This window comes from Thalassophryne amazonica, chromosome 11, assembly GCF_902500255.1.
Source record: "Thalassophryne amazonica chromosome 11, fThaAma1.1, whole genome shotgun sequence".
NCBI classification, from domain to species: domain Eukaryota; kingdom Metazoa; phylum Chordata; class Actinopteri; order Batrachoidiformes; family Batrachoididae; genus Thalassophryne; species Thalassophryne amazonica.
In genome coordinates, this window is record NC_047113.1 from 89,860,785 (window position 1) to 89,886,417 (window position 25,633).

The 25,633-nt window shown below is 41.9% G+C and overlaps 1 protein-coding gene and 1 long non-coding RNA gene across 4 annotated transcripts in view; one reads left to right on the forward strand and one right to left on the reverse strand.

The window, feature by feature from the left end:
• The window catches only part of si:zfos-2326c3.2 (misshapen-like kinase 1), a 249,878-nt gene extending 229,037 nt beyond the window's left edge, over window positions 1-20,841 (forward strand). For all 3 annotated transcript variants that reach the window (XM_034182332.1, XM_034182330.1, XM_034182331.1), the window contains 3 exons: window positions 7,192-7,351; window positions 8,264-8,403; window positions 19,861-20,841. In XM_034182332.1, the coding sequence (XP_034038223.1) occupies window positions 7,192-7,351; window positions 8,264-8,403; window positions 19,861-19,944 (384 nt within the window). In that variant the 3' untranslated portion in view covers window positions 19,945-20,841. The remainder of the gene's footprint in view (window positions 1-7,191; window positions 7,352-8,263; window positions 8,404-19,860) is intronic.
• LOC117521001 lies at window positions 1,212-25,569 on the reverse strand. Its single transcript, XR_004563846.1, has 5 exons — window positions 25,431-25,569; window positions 16,886-16,892; window positions 10,656-10,665; window positions 10,305-10,309; window positions 1,212-1,222 (listed from the first exon to the last, which is right to left on the reverse strand). It is a non-coding gene; the product is annotated as an uncharacterized LOC117521001 (long non-coding RNA).
• Between the last annotated feature and the right edge of the window lie 64 nt (window positions 25,570-25,633).

The following is a 25,633-nucleotide window of genomic DNA, read 5'->3' on the forward strand; positions in this document are numbered from 1 at the left end:
CTTGAAATGGGTGTTTCAACAAGACAATGACCCCAAGCACACTAGTAAACGAGCAAAATCTTGGTTCCAAACCAACAAAATTAATGCCTCGCAGATGTGAAGAAATCAAGAAAAACTGTGGTTATACAACTAAATACTAGTTTAGTGATTCACAGGATTGCTAAAAAAGCAGTTTGAACATAATGAGCATGTTTTGAACATGAACAGTGAACATGTTTTGAGTTTGTAGCATCAACAGCAGATGCTACTATCATTGTGAACACCCCCTTTTCTACTTTGTGTGCATATCATGAATGCTTGGTCTTGTTCGTGTCGTGAGAATCTTCTGGTACCTTGTTTCCCATGTAACAATAAGAAATATACTCAAAACCTGGATTAATGTTTTTAGTCACATAGCACTACTATTACTGTGAACACTACTGTACCCAGTGTCATTTGTAGTTAGCCACTTTCACTACAAGAAGGTTTTATGTTACCATTCTGTTTTATGTTGTGGCTCATATTGTGACATCTGGCTTATTGTGATATCTATTCCTTTTCATGCAGGCTCCAGAGCATTCTTAAAATATGGCCGTTTCAAATGTTCCAAAATTGTTAAGAACAGTTTTCAGAGTTCTTTGCAGTTATAACAAAACATTTGAGACATTCATATTCACATGGTCCATTTGTTGTTGAATTCTGGTTTTGCTTTCCCATTATGTTATATATTTCATCTCGAGTGTCTCCATTTACTGGACGTCATGTTTCTGCTGGTGGGTGATAGTTTAACTCCACTTGTTCACTGACACGAACTTGAAGGGTGCAGAAGAAACATCTATGGGGCATTATACAGTCAAAACAAATTTGCTTTTGGGATTTATCTGGTATATCAAAGTTCACTGCAAAGTAATCATGTCATCCTGTTTTTAATTTGCTGAGGTACAAGATGATACAATTTGTTGTTACTGAGTTTCTGCACAACCTGGGTGGGATGGACAAGCTTACCCACTCGTTTACATTTTTGGTGTCCCACCCATTACTTCAAGATTGTCAACAAAGGTCAATCAAAAATGGAATTGTACCCAAATCTGTCACTTATGAATTTTGACATACTGTCTTTGCTACACTACTGTGAAATAATGGGCACAGATTTAGTTGATAGACTAAACAAAATGTGATCCAAATCATATTTTTGGAAAATCCTCAGTGGCGCACCCTGCCAAGAGAACCAAGAGTGGAGTTCCTGTTCCATATATTTGTGTAATCAAGACCCCAAAGCTTTTGTACTGGAGATGTTAGTTAATTTTGTGCCAGCTCCCACTGTGTGTGTGTGTGTGTGTGTGTGTGTGTGTGTGTGTGTGTGTGTGTGTGTGTGTGTGTGTGTGTGTGTGTGTGTGTGTGTGTGTGTGTGTGTGAGAGAGAGAGAGAGAGAGTCTAAAAATACATCCTTCCTGTGACCCACTCTTGCACCTCTTTTTGTTTTTTCTCTGGTATATTAAGCGACTGCACATTGCTGCTGACTACACCGGTGCCTTATGATCCTGCTGCCATATTACAGCGCTCCAGCCGTGCTCGCTCGCTCTTTTACTTTCTTCTTCTCTCTCTCTCTCACACACATACACGCACTCACCCACACAAACACACATTTACAGTTTTGATCCCACCCACCTGGATTTTTATTATTATTGTTATTTTTTTTTATCTTTGAATAAGGTACTCTGACCCACCTGCACACACCTTTGCCGTCACTTTAACAGACTCTTTCACACACACACACATACACTCATGCAGACTGTGCACCTTTCATGCACTGTCACACACATGCGCCTGCACACAACTGCTGTTGTTGCCTGTGAACTATGGTGATTCCGAGGCAGAGGATTAGGATCGCGCTGCATCTGTGGATGCCTGTTCTGGTGCTCAGGATTGTGGTGGCACACACTCTGGTAATGTATGAAACACACAAATCGTTGATTTGCAGAAGACTTTATTAACAGAAAGATTTTCATGCTTCAGGAAAAAGATGAAATAACTTCATCTTGATGTGATTTCACATTGAAGACGCTTCAGTGTGTCATTGTCAGGCAGAGCTGATAGCTTTTGCATGATGAGTATTTGTTAATGACCAGTTGAATGACAGTTGTTCATTAGATTACCTTTTCAAAGCCCTGCCCCATTTAAATAAACTTCCAGGAAAAGTGTTTTTGCCAATGATAAAAAATCGTAAGAGTTCATGTTCAGGCCAACATACCCATGTGTGCAAAGCCATTGCTGAAGGTGAAAGTGACAACGGTGTCAGAGAAATGAGCAACTGCTTTGTTTTCCTGGAAGACTGGATTCTCTATTATGGAAGCGCATTGCATTCACTGGATGGGGAAAAAAAAAATAGGCCAGGCACATGTCAGTCTGGGTGCCCTGTGCCCCGCTTCCCTGGAGGAATTTCGTTCATCTAGGAACACCTTTGGGGAAAATCCACACTTTGTGTGCGATCACAATGCACCGTCGGCTGTTACAAATCGGCCAATTTTCGATTATGACTTGGGAATTCTCATGCTTGTCTTTACTGACGGATTGGAAGTATGGAAGTGCAGGGGACTAAGTTATTTAATTTTTAATCCAATGAATGTAATGCACTTCTGTACTCAGTCTCAGATGAAACAAGTTCAGAACTCAAACGTTAAGGTACTCAGTTTCACATCTGAACAAGACAGTGTGGCTAAAAGCTCCTGTCACCATGTGGGAGTGATCAGATTAAGGTTTATATCTAAGGTGGAGCTAAAAGAACCAAACAATCAATGAATCATGTAGTTTTTGTTTCCTTCTGCAGATTCTGGAGCATTTTAAAATCTTACCTGTCTGCTTTTGTTCATGAGCAATTTGTTAATCTACAATCATTTTGTTTCAGGAGAGAGCATATCTCACCCGTGTTGGCCTCCCTTCATTGGCTTCCTGTTAATGCTAGAATAGAATTTAAAATTCTTCTTCTTACTTATAAGGTTTTGAATAATCAGGTCCCATCTTATCTTAGGGACCTCATAGTACCATATTACCCCATTAGAGCGCTTCGCTCTCAGACTGCGGGCTTACTTGTAGTTCCTAGGGTTTGTAAGAGTAGAATGGGAGGCAGAGCCTTCAGCTTTCAGGCTCCTCTCCTGTGGAACCAGCTCCCAATTCAGATCAGGGAGACAGATACCCTCTCTACTTTTAAGATTAGGCTTAAAACTTTCCTTTTCGCTAAGGCTTATAGTTAGGGCTGGATCGGGTGACCCTGGACCATCCCTTGGTTATGTTGCTTTAGACGTAGACTGTGTTTCATAATTATTGTATGGCCTTGCCTTGCAATGTGGAGCGCCTTGGGGCAACTGTTTGTTGTGATTTGGCGCTATACAAGAAAAAAGTTGATTGATTGATTGATTTCTTTTTAAATACAATTCTTTTCCCTTCTTCTCTGTATATATTGTTCTCATATGAGTCACACCATTAAGAATATGTGCATTTTGTATCATAGCAACAGACTGCTGCTGCTTTTCTTTTTCTTAGTCTGTGGGACAAGCAGGTTTTCTGTACCACCTAAGGGGATTAAACAACAATTACAATCCAGCTTCAGTGTACCATCAACTACACAAAAATATACGAGGTCTGTGATAAAACTAACGTACCTTTTTATTTTTTTCAAAAACTGTATGGATTTGAATCACGTGCGATTACATCAGACAACCTTGAGTTTTTTCACGCCTGTCGGTTACGTCATTCGCCTGTGGGCAGGCTTTGAGTGAGGAGTGGTCCACCCCTCCCATCGGAATCTCTTTGTCTGAGAACTTCCTGAGAGACTGACGCTTTGCTTGATCAAAATTTTTTCAAAGACTGTGAGGCACATCGAAGTGGACATCATTCGAGAAATTCAGCTGGTTTTCTGTGAAAATTTTAACGGCTGATGAGAGATTATGGACTATAGCTGTCACTTTAAGGACTGCCCACGGAGCGGGACGTCGCAACGCGCCCTGAGCCGCCGCTGTCTGCCTGTTTCCAGCTGAAAACTTCCAAATTTAAGCCTCTGTTGACCTAGGACTTCGTGACAGAACAGAGAACTTTCAGAAGAGGTCGGGATCAGCAGTTTATCCGGACATTCCACTGTTAAAGGAGGTTTTATTAATGAAAGACGTGCGGACGGGTCCGCGTGTCGGGACGCAGCCGGCGCGGTGCGGCAGCACAGGAAAAACACCTCCGTGTTGATAACCATTTGTAAAAACCAGGCGGCTTTTGATGGCTTTCAGTTGAGTGAGTATCTGAGAAATTGTTTAACAGCTGGACATGTTCCAACTTGTCCTTAAGGCTTCCAACGGAGGTGTTTTTCCTGTGGCGGTGCCGGCTGCGTCCCGACGCGCGGACCCGTCCGCACTTTCTTTCATTACAAAATCTCTTTTAACAGTGGAATGTCCGGATAAACTGCTGATCCCGACCTCTTCTAAAAATTCTCTGTTCTGTCACGACATCCTGGGTCAACAGAGGCTTAAATTTGGAAGCTTTCAGCTCGAAACAGGCAGACAGCGGCTGCTCAGGGCGCATCGCGACGTCCCGCTCCATGAGCAGTCCTTAAAGTGACAGCAACAGTCCATAATCTCTCATCAGCCGTTAAAATTTTCACAGAAAACCAGCTGAATTTCTCGAATGATGTCCACTTCGATGTGCCTCAGTCTTTGAAAAAATTTTGATCAAGCAAAGCGTCAGTCTCTCAGGAAGTTCTCAGACAAAGAGATTCCGACGGGAGGGGTGGACCACTCCTCACTCAAAGCCTGCCCACAGGCGAATAACGTAACCAACAGGCGTGAAAAAAAAACTCTTGCATGCCCACGAGGGTTCAAGCTTGTCTGATGTAATCGCACGTGATTCAAATCCATATAGTTTTTGAAAAAAATAAAAAGTTCCAATACTTTTGTAACAGACCTCGTATGAAGGCCATCCCAGGGTCTTAGCTGTAGCCAGGTAGGGGTCAATTAAGAATTACACAGGGGTCAAAATTTAAAAATGCTCCAATCATATTGAAAACTATTACCACATTATATAAAGATTCCATCATAAAGCTTTCAAAAAGGTGTAGTTTGGACTAACTGTGACGGAATGGTATGGGGTAAAAACAGCACAAAATGGTGACAACGATCAATTTCAGGTTGTACAGGGGTCAAAATTTAAAGTTTCTCCGATTTTGGTAAAATGTGATACAATTATTGGGTGTGTTAATAGGGTTTTAAAAGGAACAGTTTGTGCCATCAGTCATGCTTAGTTTTCTTGTTATGAGGTAACACGTCATATGTTGAAGGTCCAGATGCATACTTACCCATGACTCTTGCACAGATGGACACTGTCGAGGACTACAGTTGCGCTTTCCACTTGATTTTGTTATGCATGTTTGATGACTCTTTGTTTGTACTTTATTTTGTCTCTGTTAACATTAGCATGGCCTAAACCAGGGGTGGGAAAGTTCGGTCCTCGAGAGCTACCTTCCTGACACTCTTAGTTGTCTCCCTGCTCCAACACACCTGAATCCAATGAAAGGCTCATTAAAAGTCTGCTAACAAGCCTTTCAATGGATTCAGGTGTGTTGGAGCAGGGAGACAACTAAGGCCGGGTTCACACGGCAGGATAATTAGGCCGATATCGGACCCGATTTTCCCCTTCCGACAATCTTAAGGACGCCCCGACAATCGTGATGACGCTAAAGATAATCTTATCAGATATTCTTGCCGTGTGTGGTGTGTTAAGATCACTCTGATGTGCTCTGAAGGGTGTCAGGAGCGCTCCGATCGCAAATCGGGGATATTCAACATGTTGGATTTTTTTGGCCCGATATCGCTGTGTGTGTTGTGTCTTCCGACTAAAACGAGCATGCAGCCTGCTGAATGTGACGTGCAGCCAATCAGAAAGCGAGGTGACGAACGTACGGAACGGAAAATAAAATCAAAACAGCTGTTCTGACTTACCAGAATGTCCGGTGGTCGCGCTGTCTCCACTCCTTTAAAGAACACCTTTTCTTTTTCTTTTTGTATCGTTTTTTTCCCTCTGTTTTAAATAGTCAACAAAGTACCTCCGTTTGTTTACTCTGAAGTCACGTTTAATCTCGAGAGATTTTGCGAGATTTCCTATCTGAACTGTAAATGCTCATGTGTGAAATCTGTTCATGTGTGGTGGTGTTGTCCTTACCATGTGGCTGAACACCACACACTATACGACCAATCCTGTTAGATCCATGATTTGTTATCTTCACCTGTGTGGTCTCTCAGGTTTTGGAAACCTAAAGATAATTTTAAAATCCTGTCGCGTGAACCAGGCTTAAGAGTGTCAGGAAGGTAGCTCTCGACGACCGAACTTGGCCACCGCTGGCCTCAACAGTGGGTCACCCCTCTGAGTCTGGTCTGCTTGAGGTTTCTTCCTCAAAAAAACGCCAGAGGGAGTTTTTCCTTACAACTGTTGCCTGTGTGATTTCTCAGGGGCTTGGTGAGGATTGACCTTACTCATGTAGAGCATCTCGGAGCAACTTATGCTGTGAATTGGTGCGATATGAATAAAATTGAATCTATTGTACAATCTAATGATGTTGACCTTATTTGACCTTTGCTTTGGAAACTGAGCTTTCACCATGTCCAAAACTATTCCATTTATTAATCCTATTAGCTCAACCAATAATTTGCATCACTTTTTGCCAGTATAGGAGCAACTTTAACTTTTGACCCCTGTACAAACTGACATTGACGTTTGTCACTATTTTTGCTGTTTTCTTAGTCCAAAGGTGCATCAATGTGAATTCCTGCAGTATGTGCTGTTGTCAAAAGCAGATGAGCAGGAAAAAGAAGCTTTAAAGTTAAGTAGTTACAGGATTTTTTTTTTTCTTCAGGGTGTCCTTTGTGATAATTTTGAAATGTTCTACTTGAGTAACTCAGAATCAGTGAGAAAAAGCTAACATCTCCTTCAGGCTGAAAGATCTTTAATCTCATGCACAGCACATTTACAGTTAGATTACGGAGTCCATTTTAAATTCCTGTACTGTGAAGTCTTGGATTTGATCCTGCACACAGTTTTGTTATCACGCTTGTGTTTTATGTTCAGAGGATTGGAAGGTGATGAAGTTTTGCAACAAATTAAATAATACACTGTAAAATGACTTCAGTGACTTTGTATGGTTGTGAAGCGATTTTAATATATGCATATTTTTGACAGATCCAGGGTTCCATTCATCCCCACGCCATCATCATCCTGCCAAACAGCGCGGGAACAGAGGTTCTGGTTTGCTACGAAGATGAGGGCGTGTACATCGACACGTATGGTCGCATCACCAAGGATACGGTGCTACAGTGGGGGGAGATGCCTGCATCAGTTGGTACGTTTCATTCACACACATACAAACTTTCACTGCTTGCAAACACATGAAAGCAAACTGAAAATGAATCACAAACACACGCAGTCATTTCAGGTCCAGTGTGTGGAAAGAGAAGGGTTTTTGTTGTATGTCCTGCTGCAGTGTAGGGACATTGTGGGTAGCTCCTGAGGAGAAGACGAGGTGATTACATTTTGATGTCGTTTGGTGCATATATTTGCATGAGGATTGTGATTTCTCCCGGAGTCATTATTCAAGAATGCTGGACAAGACTGTATGTTCACATTACGCATATGGAGACATAAATATAACGACTCATACAAATATGCTAATTTTAGTGCTGATTTGAATAAATGAGGCAGAACTCAGCTATTCTTCATGAAACACTTTATTCACTGTGTGTGTGTGTGTGTGTGTGTGTGTGTGTGTGTGTGTGTGTGTGTGTGTGTGTGTGTGTGTGTGTGTGTGTGTGTGTGTGTGTGTGTGTGTGTGTGTGTGTGTGTGTGTGTGTGTGTGTTCGTTCATTATTCAAACATACAGTATATTAGTGGAGCAGATAACTGTAATAATTGTTCATATCTGGAAACAAGCACCAAAATTGGCACACATACTCCTTAGACATTACTCTTTTGTAAAAGCACGTTACCCACCTAAATTTTCAATAGGCAGTCAGGTATGGGTCAATTGATGAATTACACTGGGGGCCAAAATTTAAAAATGCTCCAATCATTTTGAAAACTATCCAACAAGGAGTATGTGTGCCAAATTAGTGTTTGTTTCACCATTTGAAAGATTCCTCTGTAAATATTCTGTTATCTGCTTTACTATATGTTCTGTCTGGGGAAAAGCTTTACACATGTTGCTGTCTTTATTTGATTTCATTTTATGTGTTTGTTTATTTGTCATCTTGTGCAGCCTACCTTCAGACTAACCAGGTGATGGGTTGGGGGGAAAAGGCCATTGAACTGAGGTCGGCAAACACGGGGAACCTCGAAGGCGTCTTTATGCACAAAAAAGCCCAGAAGCTCAAGTTCCTGTGTGAGCGGAATGACAAGGTAGCAGTACCGCTCTGCACGTGCACAGTGTGTCTGCAGATAACGCTCAGTTATTGAGCTTAAAGTGGAAACACAAAACACACCCGTGAATTCTTCACACACTAAAGTCTCTGAAAAGAAATGAGTGAGTGATAAATAATCCAGGGGTCACATCTTGTCCTTGATTTTTTTTTTTTTTTTTAACTTGTCAAGGTCACAGGCAGACTTTTTGAGAATGGTATCTCACTGACATAACACTTTAGGAACAAAGCACTCAGGATGTCTGTGTCCTGTTGTTATACTGCTATAATACTGTTACTGTGTGAAGAGGCTGTGGAAATACCCCAGACTGTAGGCACAGAAAAAAGCACTGTAAACAACAATAAAATGAAATAATAATAAATAAATAATAGTAGTAATAATAATAAATGGTTTGTGTGGTGACAACACACACAACAATGGCAGATCGTCCAGCTGAGTGACCCCCTGGCTCCGTATCATCAGTGCTGTCCCAGCAGATCCACTCGCCTCTCCAGTGGCGCACAAGGAGGAGTGCCTACATAGATGTAGATGCCCTTCTCACTTTTCTGCATTGACCACTGTAGCATATATAAGTTAAAAGAATATTTAATTAAATCCGAATTTAATTGAATACCTCAAAATGGGCACCACCTGCTTAGAAGCAGGAAAAATAATATTACGTTCAATATTAATCAGTCTTTGATCTGAAAATCACAAGTTCTGGATATGATTGATTAATCATCTGTCTTCCAGTGGACACAAGAACAACACAGCCAGAGTAATATTTAAAGATTTATTGACATCTGTACAGGTATAAACACAGGTGACTGAGATTTTGAGCATATGAATAATGATTCATAGTTTTATTGCTGAGCAGTTGAAGATAAGTGAGTTTAATTGCTGAAACAATCTGTTGATGATGAGATGTGAAATGGAAGGAAAAAGAGAAGAACGAGGCACTAAGGATAAACACCTGGTTGGAATTTAGTGGTAATTTTTGGGTTCACAAATGATCATTGTTATCATTATCAAGAAAACCCTGAATATACGACTTTATTTGTACGTCCGTATGACTCTGAAACTCGGAAAAATCTGTATAATTTACGGACAATCCGTATAGGTCAGGGGTGGGCAATCATGTGCCATGAAGGGCCGAAGCACTGCAGGTTTTCCTTGCTACCAATCATCTCAGCAGGTGATTTCATTAATGGTCAGGTGTTTCAGCAGGTGATTTCATTGACAACCAGGTGTTTATGTTCAAGGGAGAAGCTCATCAGCAACCCACCTGCTGAGGTGATTGGTTGCAAGGAAAACATGCAGTGTCTCGGCCCTCGTTGCCCACCCCTGGTATAGGTTGACGTGTATGGTCGAAAAACCATCCATCCATCCATTTTCTTCCGCTTTATCCAGAGTCGGGTCGTGGGGGCAGCAGCTCAAGCAAAGCCGCCCAGACATCCCGATCCACACACACCTCCCCCAGCTCCTCCGGGGGAACCCCAAGGCGTTCCCAAGCCAGCCAAGAGATGTAGTCCCTCCAGCGTGTCCTGGGTCTTCCCCGGGGCCTCCTCCCAATGGGACGTGCCCGGAACACCTCTCCAGCGAGGCGTGCGAGCGCCTGGTGGTCGGGCACTTAGCCCATGGGGCCCGGCCGGGCTCAGCCCGAAAGAGCGACGTGGGCCCACACTCCTGTGGGTTCACCACCTGCAGAGGGGGCCATGGGGGTCGGGTGCAGAGAGGTCGAAAAACCAATGAAAATGTAATTTCAATCATAGAATGTCTTTCAAACACACTATTGTCTGAACACTATTTATAAACCACTCATCATTTCTTGCTGAAATAAGCGCCCAATTTTCCTTGCACAACTTTTTTCCTGGATGCCATGATCATTGACTCAACTGGACTGACGCTATGTTTGTTTGATCCAGTTTGAATTTTCCTGTGTACACCTGCGTGGTGCATTGTGGGATCAAATCAAAAGCTGTGCTCTCCGCGGGGACACATTCGGCACTATTCAGGATTATTCAAGATTTTTTTTTTTTTTAACCGATGACGAACAATGTGTAAAAAAAAAAAAAAAAAAAAAATCTGTCTGGATCCAAACCAGTCTGGATCCCAGCCTGAATATCACATGAAAAACATGTAAAAGATTAAATTGGAATCCAGATTTTGTCTTTGGTTAACTATAACAACAGGAAAAGAAATCACAATTTCTGTCTTTTGTTAAAAGAAGTATATTCACATATCGAAGGGACTGTGTTCTTCCTCAAGGTAGGACTGTGGTTCCATCGCTGTGTTGAGCGTTTTTATGACCTCTGACCTTTTGGCTACCTGGCTGGTTGAGGCTCTGTGTTGATTGTGATGTTATCTGTAGAGAGTGTGCTGTTGTTGTGTGGATTTTCTCAATTGGACAGGTTTCATTAAAATAGTTTCTGTTTGAACTGGTGTTGACTACAACAGTGTGGAGCAAGTGTCTTTGATCCATTGGCATTGTTTGCTCAAGTTCTCCTGAGGCATCATAAATTCAGCCAGGAAATTTTTGAAAGATTGGTCACTTTGCAGGAAGGGAAGTTAGAACTTTTGGTGCTTTGTACCACCAAGTGATAACACAGTCATTCAACATAAACTTCAACTTATTTTAATTTATATAGTGCCAAATCACAACAGAGTTGCCTCAAAGCGCTTCACACAGGTAAGGTCTAACCTTACCAACCCCCAGAGCAACAGTGGTAAGGAAAAACTCCCTCTGAGGAAGAAACCTCAAGCAGACCAGACTCAAAGAGGTGACCCTCTGCTTGGGCCATGCTACAAACATAAATTACAGAACAATTCACGGACGAATATACAAGAAATGCTATTGGCGCACAGGACAGGAGGATCACCAACACGAACACAACTCCCATCTCTGGATGGAGCTGCACCTTAAACAGAGAGAAAAAACAGAATCAAGCATCAGAAAGACAAGAAACACTGTATAATTTGTCAGCATTAAACAACAAGAAAAACAGAGAAATACTAAGGTGATCGATCACCAGCCACTAGCCCTAAACTTCACTAAAAGACCCAGAATTTAGGTAAAGTTGAGGCTGCGGCCCGCTCCAATTACTATTAAAATGAATTAAAAGAGTAAAAAGTGTAAAATAAAACTGTACCAGTATACTAGCCATATGAAAGGGAAAATAAGTGTGTCTTAAGTCTGGAGTTGAAAGTCTCCACAGAATCTGACTGTTTTATTGACGCAGGGAGATCATTCCACAGAACAGGGGCACGATAAGAGAAAGCTCTGTGACCCGCAGACTTCTTATTCACCTTAGGGACACAAAGTAGTCCTGCACCCTGAGAACGTAAAGCCCGGGCCGGTACGTAAGGTTTAATTAGGTCAGCTAGGTAGGAGGGTGCCAGTCCATGAATAATTTTATAGGTTAGTAGCAGAACCTTAAAATCTGATCTCACTGGGACAGGAAGCCAGTGAAGGGATGCCAAAATGGGTGTAATGTGGTCGCACTTTCTGCTTCGTGTCAAAAGTCTGGCTGCAGCATTTTGAAACAATTGGAGACCCCTAATGTTAGACTGCGGTAAACCAGAAAATAGAACATTGCAGTAGTCCCATCTAGAAGAGATAAATGCATGGATCAGGGTCTCAGCATCAGCCATAGACAGGATGGGACAAAGCTTTGCTATATTTCGCAGGTGGAAGAAAGCAGTCCTAGTAATATTTCTAATGTGGAGGCCAAAGGACAACGAAGGATCAAAAATTACCCCAAGGTTCCTCACTTTGTCAGTGTGATGTATGACACACGAGCCGAGGCTGAGCATTAACCGGTCAAATTGATGCCGATGTCTCACTGGACCAAGAACCATCATTTCAGTCTTATCAGAGTTTAAAAGTAGGAAGTTTCTAGACATCCAAGTTCTCACTGCTGCAAGGCAATCTTCTAAGGATTTTATGTGAATGAGATTACCAGCAGTTATTGGCATGTATAACTGAGTATCATCTGCATAGCAGTGAAAGGTAATCCCAAAACGCCGCAGTATGTGCCCAAGGGGTGCTATATAAAGGGAGAAAAGCAGGGGGCCTAAGACAGACCCCTGTGGAACCCCAAATTTCATGTCACTAAGGTTAGAGGTTGTGTTACTGTACAAAACACAGTGAGAATGACTGGTCAAGTATGACGTCAGCCATGCAAGGGCACTTCCAGTAATCCCAAAATGATTTTCCAGCCTATCAAGTAGAATATGATGATCCACTGTATCAAATGCAGCACTGAGATCTAACAGCAACAGAACTGTAGTGGTGTCCGAATCCATTGTAAGCAGAAGATCATTCACCACTTTAGTGAGAGCCTACTCTGTGGAATGATATTTTCTAAAAGCAGACTGCAGTGGCTCAAAGAGATTATTCTCAGTAAGATAGTCTACAAGCTGCCGTGACACCGCTTTTTCCAGAATTTTAGAGAAAAATGATAGATTTGATATCGGCCGATAGTTTGTCAATACACTAGGGTCAAGATTAGGTTTCTTAAGTAATGGTTTAATCACTGCAGATTTGAAATATTTAGGAACAGATCCAGAAGTTAAAGAAAGATTAATTATTTCCAGCACAGTCGGTCCAAGAGTGGGCCATAGGTCCTTAAACAGTTTTGTTAGTATAGGATCAAATAAACAGGTTCTGCTTTTTGTTGACATTGAGTTTTGTCAGCATGCCTAGTGAGATACTGTCAAATTCTGTAAATCTAGGTAATACCTCAGTAGTGGCGCCCACATCAATAGCAGGGTGTAGTGGTTGGATTAAGGCATGCCGGGATATGTTTTACCTGATGTCTTCTACTGTATTTTCTTCCCAAAGTAATCCAGGAAATCTTGTGCTGTAAAAGGAGAGCGAACTACAGCTGGTTGTCCATGCAAGTGTTGCCACCATGTCAAACAAGAACTTTGAGTTATGCTTGTTTTTGTTGATCAAATCAGAGTAGTAAGTCCGCTTTGTAGCCAATAATGCATGCTTATAGTCTAAGATAGCATCACGCCACACTAGGTGAAATACTTCTAATTTTGAACGACGCCATTTCCATTCTAGACCTCTTGCTTTATGCTTGAGGTCACGCAGATAATCATTGAACCACGGTGACTGTGATTTGGGGGAGCGCAGTTTTAACACAGGTGGTGCAATCATGTCAAGTGTAGTTTTGAGCACTGAGTTTAAACTATCCACAAGTCTGTCTACTGACTGGGTGTTTGTCAAATGTGAAGCTAAGACATCAGGCAGTTAGCTTTGAGTTCAGTCTTAGTTGAGGAGTTGATGCATCGCTGTATTGATATATAAGGCTGTTGTTCCACTAAACACGGCAGCGAAACTGTAAACCTAATAAGTGAGTGATCAGACACCACTGATGTAAGAGGCATGATGTCAATATTCGTGACAGCAATACCACGTGCGAGAACCAGATCCAGGGTATTTCCACTAATGTGCGTCAGTTTAAGTTCAAGTAATTCAGTTTAAGACATTGCTGCCTTAGAAATGTCTGGAGAGTTGGTTCTTTAAGTGTGGAAAATAAAGCCAACTTTTGATTCTGTAAAGATTTTTCTGTGGCCGTATTTGCAAAACCTGGAACGGCCACCTTTCCATCTGCGAATTCACAAAGATAAAACAATAAATTATTGAACTTATTCTCATTGTGCTCATCAGTACAAAAGAAATTAAAAGGATGAGTCCAGATTGCACAGCAGAGGGGCTGCCAGACTCTCTGCCACTTCCAGAAGTGGCTGTTCCTCACTGATCATCTGACGTGCTCCCACAGCAGCTCCTGTATGTCTCCCACGAGGAATGTCAGGTCCTCATTTTTGTCTCCAATCTTTCACAGTATAGTTTCATACAGTAGTGTTCAGAATAATAGTAGTGCTATGTGACTAAAAAGATTAATCCAGGTTTTGAGTATATTTCTTATTGTTACATGGGAAACAAGGTACCAGTAGATTCAGTAGATTCTCACAAATCCAACCAAGCATTCATGATATGCACACTCTTAAGGCTATGAAATTGGGCTATTAGTAAAAAAAAAAAGTAGAAAAGGGGGTGTTCACAATAATAGTAGCATCTGCTGTTGACGCTACAAACTCAAAACTATTATGTTCAAACTGCTTTTTTTTAGCAATCCTGTGAATCACTAAACTAGTATATAGTTATACGAGGGCTGTCAATAAAGTATAGGTCCTTTTTATTTTTTTCAAAAACTATATGGATTTCATTCATATGATTTTACGTCAGACATGCTTGAACCCTCGTGCGCATGCGTGAGTTTTTCCACGCCTGTCGGTGACGTCATTCGCCTGTGAGCACTCCTTGTGGGAGGAGTCGTCCAGCCCCTCATCGGAATTCCTTTGTGTGAGAAGTTGCTGAGAGACTGGCACTTTGTTTGATCAAAATTTTTTCTAAACCTGTGAGACACATCGAAGTGGACACCGTTCAAAAAATTAAGCTGTTTTTTGGTGAAAATTTTAACGGCTGAGAGATTTTGAGGTGATACTGTCGCTTTAAGGACTTCTCACGGAGCGAGACGTCGTGCAGCGCTCCCAGGCACAGTCGTCAGCCTGTTTCAAGCTGAAAACCTCCACATTTCAGGCTCTATTGATCCAGGACGTCGTGAGAGAACAGAGAAGTTTCAGAAGAAGTCGGTTTCAGCATTTTATCCGGATATTCCACTGTTAAAGGAGATTTTTTTAATGAAAGATGTGCGGACGGGTCCGCGCGTCGGGACGCAGCCGGCGCGGTGCGGCGGCACAGGAAAAACACCTCCGTGTTGATAACCATTTGTAAAATCCAGGCGGCTTTTGATGGCTTTCAGTGGTGTGAGTATATGAGAAATTGTTTAACAGCTGGACATGTTCCAACTTGTCCTTAAGGCTTCCAACGGAGGTGTTTTTCCTGTGGCGGAGCGTCGCGGCGGCTGCGAGCCGATGCTGCAATCCGCCCGCATGTCTTTCATTAAAAAAATCTCCTTTAACAGTGGAATATCCGGATAAAATGCTGAAACCGACTTCTTCTGAAACTTCTCTGTTCTCTCACGACGTCCTGGATCAATAGAGCCTGAAATGTGGAGGTTTTCAGCTTGAAACAGGCTGACGACGGCGCCTGGGAGTGCTGCACGATGTCTCGCTCCGTGGGAAGTCCTTAAAGCAACAGTATCACCTCAAAATCTCTCATCAGCCGTTAAAATTTTCACCGAAAACCAGCTTAATTTTTCAAACCGTGTCCACTTCGACGTGTCTCACAGGTTTAGAAAAAATTTTGATCAAACCAGTCTCTCAGCAACTTCTCAGACAAAGGAATTCCGACGAGGGGCTGGACGACTCCTCCCACAAGGAGTGCTCACAGGCGAATGACGTCACCGACAGGCGTGGAAAAACTCACGCATGTGCACGAGGGTTCAAGCATGTCTGACGTAAAAACATATGAATGAAATCCATATAGTTTTTGAAAAAAATAAAAAGGACCTATACTTTATTGACAGACCTCGTATAACCACAGTTTTTCATGATTTCTTCACATCTGCGAGGCATTAATTTTGTTGGTTTGGAACCAAGATTTTGCTCGTTTACTAGTGTGCTTGGAGTCATTGTCTTGTTGAAACACCCATTTCAAGAGCATGTCCTCTTCAGCATCAGGCAACATGACTTCTTCAAGTATTTTGACATATCCAAACGGATCCATAATACCTGGTATGCGATATATAGGCCCAACACCATAGTAGGAGAAACATGTGGGTTGAATTCAGAGTTTGGGGGTCGTCTCACAAACTGTCTGCGGCCCTTGGACCCAAAAAGAACAGTTTTACTCTCATCAGTCCACAAAATATTCCTCCATTTCTCTTTAGGCCAGTTGATGTGTTCTTTGGCAAATTGTAACCTCTTCTGCACGTCTTTTATTTAACAGAGCGACTTTGCGGGGGATTTGTTATGTTGGGACGCGGGTTAGAGGAGCTAACCAGCGTCTGACAAGGACCCAGCGCTAAATAAACAGAGAGCGGTTCCAAAGAACATAACAGATTTATTTCAAGTGCAAATATATACATTAACGGCCTGGTTGGGTGGAGGACGGCGCGCTCTTCCCAGCGCCCAAGGGGATTGGAGCCCGAATGCTCTGGACCCAGGAATTCCCGCCGGCACCCCCCAGGTGGTTAATGAGTCAGACAGCGCCTGTTAAGGATGAGAGGTGAGGTAAGTCCACACTGTTCACACAAATACTGTTTAGGGTTCACACCATCAGCAAACACATTCAGGTTCTAATTCAGACTCAATTAAAGAGACGGCTCTCACAGCCCGTGGAGGACCATCAGTCCGCACACCACAGCTGTGAAGAGCGAATTTACACAACTATCAGAGTAGCTCAAATATTGCTGCGTGCAAGACGCCAAATTACTACTGTTTATTACTCAAAGTCATTTAAAGCTTTAGTTACCTCTGAGGTGTGCTGATGGAGTGTGTCCCTCACCCATCTCCTTAACAGGCACGGTGCGTCAAACCTGGAGCGATCCTCGGCGTCACAGTGTTAGACAAACGACCGTCTCACAGCGGCAACAAGGTTGAGTCCACAGCACCTTACACAGAGCAGTCATGGCTTAAATGTAGTACATCATTAGGATATCCACTTCAGCTGGTAGTCCTTTAGCTCTGCACGTGAACTGCTCATCAGGTGCATCCTCTTCAGCTGGTAGTCCTTTAGATCTGCACATGAACTGCTCATCAGGTGCATGGGGTTGGCGTGATGACAGTGGAGGGTGAGAGACGCTTCATCCATCATCACAGCTTCAGACACACCCCCACAAACCACCTGGAGTGCACACAAAACACACAAACAGTATCTTGGCCAGCCAAACCCCCCCAACACATAACAGGATTCTTGCAAATAAATTAGCTTCACACAGGCGTCTTCTGTCACAGCACTTACAGGTAACTCCAGACTGTCTTTGATCATCCTGGAGCTGATCAGTGGGTGAGCCTTTGCCATTCTGGTTATTCTTCTGTCCATTTTGATGGTTGTTTTCCGTTTTCATCCACGCGTCTGTTTTTTTTTTTTTTTTTGTCCATTTTAAAGCATTGGAGATCATTGTAGATGAACAGCCTATAATTTTTTGCACCTGCGTATAAATTTTCCCCTTTCCAATCAACGTTTTAATCAAACTACGCTGTTCTTCTGAACAATGTCTTGAACATCCCATTTTCCTCAGGCTTTCAAAGAGAAAAGCATGTTCAACAGGTGCTGGCTTCATCCTTAAATAGGGGACACCTGATTCACACCTGTTTGTTCCACAAAATTGACAAACTCACTGACTGAATGCCACACTACTATTATTGTGAACACCCCCTTTTCTACTTTTTTTTTTTTTTTTACTAATAGCCCAATTTCATAGCCTTAAAGGGCCTTTCACACTGAATACATCAGACGCATCAAATGCATCAGAAATCGGTCTAAAAAGCATTATTTTCAATGAGACGAGTTGCTTTTTAGATGCGTCAGATGCGTTGCGTCAAAAGCCGAGCTAAACCGACTCTTCTGATGGGAGCGCGCATTGCCGCTTGTCGGCAGGCTGATGCAGTCAAAGTTCAATCCAATCCAACTTTCGACGCTCTGAGCTGTGATGTACCTTCGCGTTGTCCAATAGGAATGACGCGTCGGGCCGAAACACGGAAGACTAGTGGCAGAAACCACTGATCTCTACAAAATGGATCGGTGTAGAAACCACTAAGCTCTACAAAACGGATTGGTGCAGAAACCACTGATCTGTACAGAACGGATCGGTGCAGAAACCACTGATCTGTACAAAACAAACGTGTGACAGGACTGCTCATTTATAGAGCAGTTTTCTGAAGAAAAATCCTTGGAAATGTTTTTTGTTGTTGTTGTTGCCTCAGAATTTCTGATTACTGTTAAAAAAAAGTTTAGAACACTTGTACTTAAAATAGCTAAGTAAATCAATGAAAGGTTCTTTAAAAACCTTTCATCAGTAAATTAAAATCACCTGTTATTTCAGATTAGATAATTTCTTGTTTAACACAAGGAACCTTGGACATTTATTTTTAGACGAATAAAATAACATGGAAATTTGTTCATTTTTTTAAGTCTGGTAGGTTATTTATATGTCATTTTAACCAGAAAAACAGACACTGTAAATAAATACAAATGTTTATTATAAATGCAACAGGAAATAATTTATCAATGACTGCAGTGTGATTGTAAAGTAGGATTTCTGTGACATAAACCTCATGATGAATTTTTTTATAGTCATTTCAACTTGTAATTTCGCCAAAATATGTAATTGCCTTTAATGTTATCAGGACAGAGTGAATTTGAGCGCAATAAGTGGGGAGCTTCTACCTGTGCAAATTTCTTTTGACTTTGATTCATGGACATTTTTAATGATGCGTTCATTTATTGTTAAAATATAAAATGAAACAGCTTTTTAAAAAATAATAAAATAGTTGCTGTTGAAAGAGCCTTTTATTTAGAAGCAGGTGATGTTATGTTGGATTCTCAGGACCAGATGAAGGTCTCTTCTGCAGCTTTGAACTCTGGTGGTGTTGCTGAAGAGCAGAGATGTTTTCTTTTGACTGGACATTGTGGTGTTCAGCTCATCAATGGAAGATTGGTTGTCTGCACAGCAAATGTTCCTGATTGGGACAAATAAAAATATTTTTTTAAATATAAAGAAACACTGAACAGTTTATATATTAAAAAAAAGGGGGAAAAAAGAACTAGAACAGAACTAAACTCCGTTGGGCAAACTGGGACTTTGCATATATCCAAAAAGTGGGAGATTTCGGACTGAGTGGGTTTGCTCCATCACCCCGGCTGCCTGCCTCGGTCTGCCCAGGAATGATGCCTGAAGGCCGGCTTCTCCGTGCGGGTCGGCCCACTGTCTCAGTTCGATCGATATCCCACCAAGTCATCAGTCCTCCCTCGGTCGGCGTCATGCCAAAAAAGTAGCTGAAAAAAAGCTTCTCCCAGCAGGGTGATGGGAGAATCGTTCTACTGCTGTTTTTTAAAGCTTTTTTGTGGTTCAGACGACCCAAATTCAAGATGGCGATCGCTGAACTTTTTCCAGGTTGTGGAAACAGCCAGAGTGTGACGTGGCAATCTCCACCCCCTTGTCGCTTCCGAAGTGACGCATCTGACATCACGCGTCGGATGCGTCAGACGCGTTGGAAACGAATCCGATGGATTGGGAAGCGTTGACGGATTGGCCAGACGTATTCAGTGTGCTTGGTCTTGTTGGATCAGAAATTTTCCACATCTGTTTGTTCAGCCATAAATAAACTCTGCTAGCATTAGCCCCTCTGTTTGGCTGATAGATTATTAATGCGAGGTCATAGATCACCCAAAATCTACCGTTTTGGAATAGTTATGGTGAAGTAATGTGGTTGTGATTCTTCAGTTTGTTCCCTAAATTTAGTACGTTGTGTTTGCAGGTGTTCTTTGCCTCGGTGCAGTCAGGAGGCAGCAGTCAGATCTACTTCATGACTCTTGGACAGAACTCGCTCTTCAACTGGTGAAGTCAGACGTCTCACTCTGTCATCGGCTGCTGCTGTCTGGGCACAAGGTTTTGGGTTTGTCTGGATGCCTTTGTTCCTGTGCTCAGCCTCTGACCTTCAGGAGAAGTGGAACTCGCTGGCCTGTCTGTCTGGAGAATCCTTTTCCATCTGAATGTCCGGTGATCTCAAACAACATGCTTGAACACATCTGGACGACTGACATCTGGACTGCGACTCCTTCAGCTGCACTGACACACATATCTGGATTTGAAAGTCAGCAAAAGCATCTTTAATTCACTACAGCTCACAGTGTCGCCGTCACTTCTGAAAACCTCCTGGAGGATTATCTCATCTGAGCGCTGTGGTGATCTGGAGCCGTGTGTCATCTGTCCCAGCAGGGGGCGCCATGATTCCTGTTGCTGTCTGTGTTGTGTGTCTGAATCTGGATTGAGCAGAATCTCCCTGTATTCACGCTTGATTTAACAATATGTGTTTGGATTTTTTATTTTATTACCTCCAAATCGTTTTTTGTTTTTATGGTTTGTTGTTTTTTTTCAGTTTTAGCTGCACTTGATTTGATTCATTCCTCATCTGTCAACTCGTGAGGCCATAACCGTCTGTTTAGATTTGACCTCATTCAGCTCCACTGGAATCGATGATGAAGCATTCTCTTTTTCTTTTCTTTTTTAAAGAACCCGCTCACATGCACTGTAGCTCTGGTGTGATGATGGAAGTGGTCTGATCCTGGACCAGCTGCTGCTGAACTCCAGTTATTACGTGTCATTACTTTGTTTTTGTGAGAACATGAGTCCTTCTTCAGTCTGTTTCACATGTTGTCATCTGGGTATTTGAACAACCGAGCAGCTGCCAAAATACACAACTTTCCTCCAGACGTCACTCCAGCAACAAGATAAAAAACGACTGAGGGGATTTTACAAAAGCTTTTATGGGAAATAGAATAATCGTTTATTAAACAATGAAATCTATATTTTGTAAACTAAAAGTTACTTTTTGTCATTTATATTCGTTACTTAATGATTCTTGTCCTATGATCAATCTGTTACCAAAAACACATAAAGTCTCTGTAAGCTGTTAAGTTTGCGTGTCTTCAAATGAGGTCGATGGTTCAAACCAATTTTTCTTGTACATGTGGAGCTGCATCAGGAAGGCATCCAGTGTAAACAAATGTGCCAAATCAACATGCAGATTCACAGGAGAATAAAGAAAACTTTATTTATCACCGAGGGGTGACTCAAGTCTTACAGAGCAGCAACAACAACAACAAAAAAGAAGCTACACTGGACGGTGTGATTTGTTATCATCATATTCAAAGTGTGACTGTGACATCAGACAGCATCAGTTTGTTTGTTTCATCAGAAGGACTCAAAAATCTGTGGACCAACTTTAAACTGAGTGACCTCTGATTATTTTTTCCTGGTAAACTGTGTGATTCCACGTGTTCCATTCTGCAGTCGGAGCTGATTTATTCTTGCAGTATTTGTCAGACTGTTGAGGGCTGCAGAGGTGAAGCTGGTTGAAGGTTCTGACATGTTTCAGATTGCAAAGAGGCTCCATGCAAAGAGTTTGTGAACTACTATGGCAAATAACAAAATGGTGTTCGGTCTTTATTTGGGGTCACTCAAATATCAGCATCCCTGTGTTTGCTTGTCAGCTCACATGACCGTGGCCACTGCATCCAGCAGGTGGCAGATGGGTTATAGTATAAATGACAGCAGTTTTTCCTAATCCTGGTCCCCTGAATATATTTTACATTTTTATTTTATTTTTATGTTGTAAACCAAGTTGCTCCAACAAAGTTTCATTGTACAACCTGCAATGATAATAAACATTTAGTATCAGAGTACTGCACATTTTCCATTTGTCCCTGGAAAATGTGCAATACTTTGGGTCCCAAAAACCAGGATTGGGAACCACTGGACTAAACAAAGTTGCTCTTTTGATCTGTTGCATCAAAGTTAAACATATTTTAATCAGTTTCTCCTCATTATATGGCCTGTGAAATTAGAGACGTACAAGACCACAGCATTTATTGTTTTTGAGTTATTGTGTACATCTCATAAGCTGACAGGGAAAAACTCACTCACCCACTCATCAACATATTTGCTACCAGTGCAGGGAAAAAGTAACCGTTTCAGTTACTTATGTAATTTGATCCCTTTTTATGAATGAATGTCAGTTTCTGTCTCTGCTTTCAGTGTCTGACTTATCAGTATTATGTTTAGAGAAACTTGTTTTATTGCACAACACCTTTAAATTGATTCATGTTCCAATATTACTGTATTAATATCTAAAATCATGTCATTTCAGTGTTAGTATTCATGAATACTATGTAAAGCACTGTAGGAGCTACAGTTGTGATGTACAGTTGAAACATACACAAATAGAGATGAACAGGTGGAACTCTGTTTTTTATGTCATTCTGTATCTGTTTTGTATTTTGTATGATGTAATCTTGTCAGAGCACTGTTATTAAATGTCACAATGAAAAAAAAAATCCATCTATACGTCTGCACAGATGTGAATGTGAAACACCATTGAAAAAACAAGTTTCACTTTTTTTTTTTCCCACCCTGCAGTTTTCTAAAGTTCAGTGTGTGTGTGTGTGTGTGTGTGTGTGTGTGTGTGTGTGTGTGTGTGTGTGTGTGTGTGTGTGTGTGTGTGTGTGTGAGAGTGAGTGAGTGAGTGAACATGGTTTTCAGGGTGCATTTGAAGTCTGTATGACAGTGGTGACCCGGCTGCCCTCCTGATGTCTCTGGGCCGTCCTCCAGAATCCAGCCCTGGTCCTCTGTGACCCCCCCGACTGACCTGTAGCGATGAGACGTACTTTGCCGAGACCTCAAAGTGTGTATCGAGAAATCCAGAAGGTCTTCTATGAAGCTCGTATTGAGGCTTGCTTCTTTTAGGGTGAGTGATGTCACTGATGATATCGGAGGCCTATGAACATAAATAAAGCACCGCAGATCCCCACATCATGTGAAAGGGTTTTCTCCAAAGCCAGAGAGGTTATTTCCAAAAAGAAACTGACTGGGTCCAAGCACAGTGGAAAACACATTTTTAATAAAAAATGAATAAAGTCAGCAAAATCACTGTCCCATCTTTTGAAAATGCTGCAACAGTTTGAACAGAAACATCTTGTGTCCTATTGAATTCATTTAAACATTGACGGACATCATACTGATGAGTTTTTTGACATGGACAGACCTTTATTACCATAAACCACACATGAATCAAAAACAATGAATGAACCACACAAAATCAAATGAAGGTTTTTTTTTTTATTTCTGTTATTGACGCTGTTGTTTTTTTGGAACAAGTGGATGGAAAGCTTCAAGGCTTCATCTGGCCGTCCTGCACATTTCCCGTCACTCCGTGCTCTGTCCTCTAAATCTGACCAGTGAGGGAAAAAAAAAAAACAAATTAACAAACCATAAAAACTCTGAAGGAGTTAAAAGCTTCTTCAGTTTCTTTTTCAGAGTGTATCTCTGCCATGAAGCTGTGACTGGTGCAGCAGCAGTCAAAGTAAAACGATCTCTCAGCCTCTATGATTTAATCTTTGTTTCATGTGACAGTGGATTAGTGGTTAGTACTGTTGCCTCACAGCGAGAAGGTCATGGGTTCACTTCCCGCCTGTGGTCTGTCTGTGTGGAGTTTGCATGTTCTCCCTGTGTTTGCGTGGGTTTCCTCCGGGTGCTCCGGTTTCCTCCCACATCCCAAGCCATGTGGGTTAGGTCGATTGATATCTTTAAATTGTCCATAGGTGTGCGAGTGGGTGTTAATGTGTGTTAATGTCTGTTTGTGGCCCTGCGACAGACTGGCGTCCTGTTCTGGGTGTACCCTGCCTCGCGCTCTATGATTGCTGGGATAGGCTTCAGCCCCCCACAACCCTTGATTGGACTAAGTGGTTGAAGATGAGTGTGTGTGTTTCATGTGATGGTCCATCGTCTGCAGAGACATGATGGGGACAAAGTGAGAGTTTGCTGTGGTGATGTTCTGGAGGGTCTGCAGGCAGCGCTGCCTCGTTGCTGATAGACTCTCTCCAGTCACAGCCATGTCCTTCAGCATCAATGATGCGTTCAGGTGTCCCTCTGCAGCCGTCACCTGAAAGAGAGAGAAGACAGAAAGATGAGTGATGAGGACAGAGGGTGAGGGATCACTGCTGATATACCCTGAACGCTTTTCACGATTTCCCGTGCTTATTTGCTTGATGTACCATGCAATGTTTTCTAGAGACAGGAAAAGAGGACCGAAAGAAAGTAAGAACCCGGTTACTAGAAACAGCATCGTGGACGCGGGACACGATTACTCCAAAATGACCGACGACCAAAACATGCAGCTGGGAGAGGAAGAGTTTCCACCCTTGCCTATTTCACCCGTAGCTACCCCGTGCAAAGAACCTGCCTGCAAGAAAGCCCTTTTTGAAGGTGAGGCCAAGTCTGCACGCGACAAAGAGATCATTGGTGTTCTCTCAAACTTAATCAATTCCCACTTTGATGCTATGGAGAAGCTCATTAATGCTAACACAATGAAGATTGAGGGCGTGAAGAAATCAGTCGACTTTGCCTTTGATGAAATTAAAGTCGGAACTGACTTGAAAAGTGATCAAATATATGTATTTGTATTTAAACTCGGTGATGTTTTCATCGGCCAATAATGGCCACCAGAGGGCGCTCGGACTAAAGTCCAGCCCCAACCCATATTTGCTCTTTGAATATGTGTGATTTTGCACAGATAATAGGACACAATTAACTTGATAACATTTTAGAGCAGTTTTATCAAATAAACATCCAAGCAGCTGCAACAAATAAGCTAACACGTTTGCCATGCTGTCATCAACTGATATGAAAGTGTTACCTGTTGTTGGTGCGTCTCCAACCTGGAACACCCAGTGTGAAACTCGTTTAAAAAGCGTTTCTACCCATAAATAATGGTTTCGAGTGGGTTATTTTCCGAATTTATCGCTACTCAGTTGAGCAAAGTCCGGGCGTTTTGAATTTCCCTCGTCTGTGAAGCTCTCACTGTAAACTAAACAAACCAGTGTGTATATATATATATACGTATATACCTAGTTGATATGGATGATAAGAAGTGAAGTGCCTTTGATGTCCAGCATAATTTGAAAAAGTGGAATGAGTCACGTCTTTTGGTTGAGACCTGATTTGATTGTCGTTGGTTTGTAGGTTGATTTTGTTGAACAAGTTATCATAGCTGGACTGGAGGGTGTTTTTGGTTGGTGAAGAATACAGCAGAGGGTGTTGGTTATGATGGATATTTTCATTTTCCACTAAATATAGAAAATACTTTTTTTTTTTTCTCCAATGTGAATATTGACAGTCTTCTCTGTGGCTATATTGTACAAATGACTAATTTAAAAAGGTAGTTGTAATGCGCGGGTTTTGTTCAATTTCTCCCACCTCACTGTTGTCGTTTAAAGGCCGCAGTTGTAAATTTTGTCCTTTTTTTTTTTTTATAAGATGTGACAGATGAACGTGCAAGTAGAGGAAAGGCAAAAAAAGAAAAAATAATGGGCTTGATTCGGTGTGGGGGTGTGCTGAGTATTTCAGACATTGGCGTTAATTAAGAATGTTGTGCTTGCAGTGTGAATTAGCAACTGGACATGAAGTTGAGCAGCTCTGGCCATGTTGAAACTTGTCAAATGCTGTAGTTAGCTTCCTGCTAACTGTTTCATTTT